At 37.7% G+C, this 8,022-nt stretch overlaps 1 protein-coding gene across 1 annotated transcript in view; it reads right to left on the bottom strand.

Moving 5' to 3' along the window:
• Window positions 1-8,022, bottom strand: part of LEPR (leptin receptor) — a 117,955-nt gene that overhangs the window by 69,407 nt on the left and 40,526 nt on the right. Inside the window, exon 7 of the mRNA XM_007959390.1 lies at window positions 3,256-3,401. Within this exon, the coding sequence (XP_007957581.1) occupies window positions 3,256-3,401 (146 nt within the window). The remainder of the gene's footprint in view (window positions 1-3,255; window positions 3,402-8,022) is intronic.

Below are 8,022 nucleotides of genomic sequence, written 5' to 3'. Positions count from 1 at the left end.
TAGTAATGGAATGGCTGGGTCAAATGGTATTTCTAATTCCAACTTTTTAAGGAATCACCATACTGCTTTCCACAGTGGTTATATCATTTTAGAGTCCCACCAGCAGTGTATGAAAGTTCCAATCTCTCTGCATCCTCACCAGTATTTGTTATTTTCTCTCTTGTTGAAATTTGCTATTAGTGCTGAGGCAAGATGGTATCTCATTGTTGTTTTGATTTGCATCTCTCTAAAGGCTAATGATCGTGAATATTTCTTCATGTGTTTGTTGCCCGCCTGAACATCCTCTTTAGTGAAGTGTCTTTTGACCAATGTTTTATCTCAGAACTTCAAACAGATTTTTAGCAACCCTTAATCCTAGGTGTAGGGCAACTTCTAAGAAAAATGCAAGATACAGATAAAATATATACGTATTTTTTACTTATCAACTATCTCATTATCCATTATTTTGCATTTACAACAGGAACAGAAGCTGAAATAAGACATAGACCTTCCCCCAGAGCCAACAGAGAGAAGAAGCTTTTCCCTAAAGCCAGCACCTTGAATTCGGACTTCTAGACTTCTAAACTGTGAGAAAATAATTTCTATTAGTGAAAGCCACTCATTTGTAGCATGGTCTATCTGTGACAGCAGCACTAGATAATGGAGATAAGAATCTTTACCAAGTCTCAACAAATTTGAAGGAATTCAAACCTTACAGAGTAGTTATCCAGTCATAGTGGAATTAAATAGAAATCAATAACCAATAATAAATGTTTCCAAACTCACCATCTAAGTAGCCATGGCCCAAGAAACCAAATCACAAAGACAACATGCAAATGTTTTTAACTGAATGGTAATGAACACATGACTTCAAAAACCTAAAATCATAAAAAAAAATCTACTATCCAACTCTGTTGTGCATTAACGATATACAACTGATAGTACATCACCATCAGTCACTCCTCAGAAGGAAGACTGAGCAATCTACTTCCGTAGTAATACCGCCTCGGCAACCCAAGGAGGGGTCGCCATGAGTCAGGGCCGACTCAATGGCACATAACAACAACAACTGATAGTAAGAAATGCCAGAGTTCAAGGCAAGAGTAATGTTGACTGTGGAGGTTAAGATTATGTGTCAGCTTGGCTGGACCATGATTCTCACTGGTTGCTAGTTATGTAATGATGTAGTCATCCTCCATTTTGTGATCTGGTGTGGTCCTCCTCCATTTTCACATAAAGCCAACTTTGGCATAACAACCTGGTCTTTGAAACCTAATCATGTTGATAAGTGAGTAGTGAGGGTAGATAGCCATAACATATATCATTATGATTAAATATATATTGTGTGTGAATTTTATGTTTTCTGGACTTAAGTACTTAATATAAGGTAAAAAAATCACCTCTTAATTTAGAATAAAAATATATCCAAAGCTGAACAATTTCATCTGAAATATTAATTATGAGTCACCTTCAGTGTCAGGACATATGTAAATCTGTTATTTTTGTTACAAATATGCTAAGGAGAAAGCAACCCAGTAGTCAGAAATCAATGTTAATGAAAATTTCCACTGCATTTTTGGCACATGCTCTTAAAACTTAAACTCCAAAGGAAAGGTGGTTGTATTTATTCATATTTGTTTCTATTTGTCTCTGAATTATTTAACAGTTTCATAAAAGGAGTTCTGGTGGTGTTGTGCTTAAAGCATTGGGTTGCTAACCAAAAGGTTGACAGTTCCAACCCATCAGCTGCTCTGTGATAAAAAGATGAGGCAGTCTGCTTCTGTAAAGATTTATAGCCTTGGAAACCCTATGGGGGCAGTTCTACTCTGTCCTATAGGTTGCTATGAATCAGAATCAACTCTATGGCAGTTGGCAGTGGGTTAGTTTCACAAAGTAAAGTGCCAAAGTCATTGCATGGCCCACAAGGCCCTTCATGATCTTCTCCTTGCCCTGCCCCTCTCCTCTCTGACTTCATCTACTACTACTCACACTCATTTACTCCCCTCAACCACAGTGCCTTCCTGCTGTTCCTTAAGCTTAGGGCTTCTGCACTGCTGTTCTCTCTGTTTAGAATCCTCTTTCCCCAGAGAAATATCTAGATTGCCATCTCTTTCAAATCTTTGCTCAAATGTCACCCTTTCAATGTAGCCTACCCAATCTTCATTTAATATTGCAACCTACCATCCCCCACCAGCACTCTCAAACTCCTCTTATCCTATTCTGCTATCCCAATGTACTCTGATGTACACCAAGCAAGTAGAGTAGTTGAGCTATTCTAGTAGGTGTCCAATACTTAATGAGAGAATGAAAAATGATTTGACACACATGACAGTAGAAATGCATACACTGCATATAAACAAATATATTGAATAATACAATATAAAGATGAATGTAAAATCAGACATCAGAGAAGGTCTGAAGGTGAATAAAGTATCAATTATGAATTGAAGTTTCTGTAACAGGACTTCCTGTAGTCATGTAGCCATATTAATATAAACCAAACTCACTGCCGTCGAGTCATTTCTGACTCATAGCAACCTCTATTTGGGTTTCTAAGGCTGTAAATCTTTATGGAAAAAGATCTCCCTGTCTTCCTTCCATGGAGCACGTGGTGGGTTTGAACCACTGACCTTCCTGTTAGCAGTCAAGTGCCTTATCACTATACCACCAGAGCTCCAAAAATGAAATTCACTGTCATTGAGTTGATCCCTATTCATAGTGACGCCCTTTGGGTTTCCTAGGCAGTAAATCTTTACAGAAGTAGATTGCCCAGTCTTCCTTCCATGGAGTGGCTGGTGGGTTTGAACTGCCAACCTTCTGGTTAGCAGTCAAATGCCTCAGGCACCATGGGACCAGAGCTCCTTATGTTAACATACATATGTGCATATATGTGTAAGTAGATAGATAGTAGATAGATAGATAGATCTAATATACATAAACTTTGGAAGAGAACTTTTTTCTAGAACTAAATTCTGGGAGGAATTTATTATGCTTTTCAGTATATAAAAATATATGCATCCATATATAAAAGACATTGAGTAATGAGAAAAAAAATCCAAAAACATTTTGTAGAAGATGCAGTAATATTATTCCTGTGGTCATTTCCTATGGTGATCTTCACAGTCAGTGGCATAATACTGAATTACAACTCCTTCTGCCTTAGAAGCATCATGAGTATGTCGTATACAGAGGGCAATTTCTATGGAACTACTACAATTTTCATCTGTACTTTTGAAGTTTCTCAACATTTCATTTTATATATTAAAATATACTTACTTCTTTCACATTTGTTGTAGAATTCTCTGTATATTTCACTTGATATTTAAGTTGAAATGGTACTGATGTTGGGCTGGACCAAGATATCTTTAAGTTACCATTGTCTGTGATTTCCATATGCAAACCTAATGGTGGATCAGGCTTCACTTAAGAAAAAAAAAAGGAAAATTTTTATGTCAAACAATTTTCACAATAAGTATGTCTGAGTAAAATGAAGTCACAATTAATTTTCAGCAAATCTTCATCTGTCAACTACGTAAAAGTTGACTTTATTCAAGACTTGTCAAGACCTATTAACCAACCTAAACCAAACCATACTGTGTCCACCACTAATAGTCTTATTGTGTCCACCACTAAAGCCTTATCATAGAAATCCATGCATCTTCATTTCTTTTTCCCAAATGGTAAAAAATGTAAGTCAATAAAGAAGGTTATTTTCATGGATGTGAAATTAAAAAAAAAAAAAAAAAGTCTGCTTAACTTTACTTAATCCAGTGTTTCTGAAACTTATTTGAATCCTGTCCTTCTCTCCAAGCCAGTCATTTTAGTGAGTACTAAGGAAAAAATTCATTTTGCAGACCACTGTTTGGGAAACCCACTATTCATCTGTCAGTTTGGCTTACGTGTTGCTGTGATGCTGGAAGCTATGCCACCAGCATTTCAAATACCAGCAGGGTCAACAATGGTGGACAGGTTTCAGTGGAGCTTCCAGACTAAGACAGACTAGGAAGAAAGATATGGAATCCACTCCTGAAAAAATTGGCTACTGAAAGCCTTTTGGATAGCAGTGAAATATAGTTTGATAGCACCAGAAGATGAGCCCTTCAGGTTGGGAAAGTACTCAAAATACAACTAGGGAAGAGCTGCCTCCTCAAAGTAGAGTCGACCATAATGGTGTGGATGGAGTAAAGCTTTCAGGACCTTCATTTGTTGATATGGCTGGACTCAAAATGAGGAGAAACAGCTGTAAAAATCCATTAGTAATCAGAGCAAGGAATGTATGATGTATGAATCTAGGAAAATTGGAAGCTGTCAAAAATGAAATAGAACACACAAATATCAATATCCTAGGCATTAGTGAGATGAAATGGACTAGCACTGGTCATTTTGAATCAGACAATTATATTGTTTTCTATGTTGGGAATCACAAATTAAAGAGGAATGGCATCATATTCATTGTCAAAAAGAACATTTCAAGATCTGTACTGAAGTGCCATACTGTCAGCAATAGGATAATATCTATATGCCTAAAAAGAAGACCAGTGTATGTGATTATTATTCAAATTTATGTACCAACCATTAAAGCCAATGTTTTGGTTACTTCATGCCACTCTAACAGAAAATACCACAAATGGGATGGTTTGAACAAGCAGGAGTTTATTCTCTTACAATTTTGGAGGCAAGAAGTCCGAGTTCAAAGTGCCAGGCTCTAGGGGCTGGGTGAAAGCTCCTCAACATTGGGCTTCAGCTCTGCTTCCTGCTCCTGAACCACTGAAGCTGGAGGCTTTTCTTTACTCAGGCAGCTGCTGGCTGCTGAGGCTGACAAACCCAAAGTCAACAAGGAAAAAGACACAGTCCCAATATTACCAAACAACATGGCAGGCCACTAATTCAAGTCTAGAGAAACTTCCAAGTTCAGCAGGGCATGGCAGGCTGCTGAACAATGACTTGGCTACATGCAGGGTTCAAGCATGCCAAAGAGCTTGAGACCTTTCTCAAAGCATTTTCTTACATACTGTAAGCAGACCACATCCCTAAAGCAGCTACTCAGCTGCTCCAGTAGATTCCACCACGGAGTTGATTACCAATCTCACCATAGGGAATAACTACATCTAGCTGCCCAGTCACTCAAAACCAGGTCCAGCTAAGCTGACACATAACCTTAGCTACCACAGCCAGAGATGAAGAAATTGAAAATTTTTACTACCTTCTGCAGTCTGAAACTGACCAAACATACAATCAAGATTCATTGATAATCACTGGTGATTGGAATGGGCAAGTTAGAAACAAAGAAGAAGCAGCAGTATTTGGAAAATATGGCCTTGGTGACAGAAATGACACTACAGATTGCATGATAGAATTTTGAAGACCAATGACTTATCCATTGAGAATACTTTCTCAACAACATTAATGGCAACTATACATGTGGACCTTGCTAAATGGAACACACAGGAATCAAACTGATTACATCTGTGGAAAGAGACTATGAAGAAACTTAATATCACCAAACAGAACAAGGCCAGGGCTAAAAGTGGAACGGATGATCAATTGCTCATATGCAACCTTAAGTTGAAGCAGAAGAAAATTAAAACAAGCCCACAAGACCCAAAATATGACATTGAATATATCCCACCTAAACTTAGAGACCCTCTGAAGAACAGACTTGATACACTGAACACCAATGATGGAAGACCAGATGAGTTATGGGATGACATCAAGGGCAGCATACATGGAGAAAGTAAAAGGTCATTAAAAAGAAAGAAAAGACCAAAATGGATGCCAGAAGAGACTTTGAAACTTGCTGTTGAACAGAGTAGCTAAAGCAAAAGTAAATGGAAGAAATGATAAAGCACAAGAACTGAACAGAAGATTTCAAAGGGTGGCTAGAGAAGACAAAGGATTATAATGAAATGTGCAAAGACCTGGAGTTAGAAAATCAAGAGAGAAGAACACTCGATATTTCTCAAGCTGAAAGAGCTAAAGAAAAAATTCAAGTCTTGACTTGTAATACTGAAGAATTCTATGGGCAAAATAGTGAATGATGCAGGAAGTATCAAAATAAGATGGAAGGAATACAGAGTCAGAGTACCAAAAATAATTGATCAACATTCAACCATTTCAGGAGGTAACATATGATCAAGAACTGATAATATTGAGGGAAAAAAGCATACACTGCACTGAAGAAATTGGCAAAAAACATGGTTTCAGGAATTGATGGAATACGCATTGAGATGTTTCAAAAAATGGATTCAATGCTGGAAGCCCTCACCTGCTTATACCGAGAAATTAGGAAGACAGTTACCTGGCCAACCAATTGGAAGAGATCAATAATTTGTGCCCATTCCAAAGAAAAGGTGATCTGACAGAATACAGATTTATCAAACAATATCATTAATATCACATGCAAGTAAAATTTTGCTGAAAATAATTTAAAAATGGTTGCAGCAGTATGTCAACAGGGAACTGCCAGAAATTCAAGCCAGATTGAAGAGAACATGGAATAAGGGTTATCATTGCTGACATCAGACAGATCTTGGCTGAAATCAAAGAATCCAAAAAACACATTTACCTGTGTTTTGTTGACTATGTAAAGGTATTTGACTGTGTAGATCATAAAAAATTATGGATAACATTGCAAATGGGAATTCCAGAGCACTTAATTGTGCTCATGAGGAATTTTTACATAGACAAAGAATAGTCATTCAAACAGAACAGAGGGGATACTGCACGGTTTTAAATCAGGAAAGGAGTGTGTCAGAGTTTCACCATACTTATACAATACGTATGCTGAGCAAGCGATCAAGAAGCTGCACCAAGTGTAGAAGAATGCAACATCAGGATTCGAGGACGAATCATTAATAACTCGAGATGTGGATGACAGAAGCTTGCTTGCTGTAAGTGAAGAAGTCTTGAAGTATTTATTGACGAAGATCAAAAACAACAGCCTTCAGTATGGATTATGCCTCAACATAAAGAAAATAAAAATCCTCTCCACTGGCCTAATAAACAACATCATGAAAAATGAAGAAAAGATTGAAGTTGTCAGGGATTTCATTTTACTTGGATCCACAATCAACACTCATGGAAGCAGCAGTCAAGAAATCAAATGATGTATTGCACTGAGAAAATCTGCTGCCAAAGACCTCTTTAGAGTGTTAAAGGGCAAAAATGCCACTTTGAAGATTAAGGTACACCTCACCCAAACCCCACTTCATATACATATGAAAGCTGGACAATGAATAAGGAAGACAAATGAATTGTAATGTTGGCAAAGAATATTGAAAATACCAAGGACTACCAGCAGAATAAACAAAACTGTCTTAGAAGAAGTATAGCTGGAATGCTCGTTAGAAATGAGAATGGCCAGACTTCATCTCACTTACTTTGGCCATGTTATCAGAAGGGACCAGTCCCTGGAGAAGGATATCATGATTGGCAAAATAGAAGGTCAGTGAAAAAGGGGAAAACCCTCAATGAGATGGATTGATACAGTGTCTGCAGTGATAGGCTCAAACATAACAATGATTGTGAGGATGGCAGGTGTTTGTTTCTGTCTCTATGAGTCACAGCTGACTTGGTGGCATGTAACAGCAACAATAACAATTTGGGAAAGGCATAGAACTATCCAAAGTCCCACAAATCTATTCATTTTGAACTACAACAATCCATACTTACTCAAATAGCCCATGGCATGAAAATTTTCCATGCAATAAATGGAACACTAATAGTTTCTGGCTTGTCAGTAGGAATGGGAATGAAGCTTCTTAGCCTAATATGGAGTTTAACTTCAGAAATGATTTCTGAGTTCAAATACGTGTGTGTGTGTGTGCGTGTGTGTATTATATATAACTCTAAAATTCATTGCCATCGAGTCAGATCCAACTCATAGTGACCCCTCCTTGGGTTTCCAAGGTGGTATCTCTATGAAAGTAGATTGCCCAATCTTCCTTCTGAGGACCGGCTGGTGGGTTTGAACTGCCAGCTTTCTGGTTAGCACTCAAATGCCTTAGGCACTATGCCACCAGAGTTCCTGTATTATTTATATAT

Source organism: Orycteropus afer, unplaced genomic scaffold (assembly GCF_000298275.1).
Source record: "Orycteropus afer afer isolate SDZICR_OR568_19922 unplaced genomic scaffold, OryAfe1.0 scaffold00016, whole genome shotgun sequence".
NCBI lineage: Eukaryota > Metazoa > Chordata > Mammalia > Tubulidentata > Orycteropodidae > Orycteropus > Orycteropus afer.
This window is presented reverse-complemented; position numbering and strand designations above follow the sequence as displayed.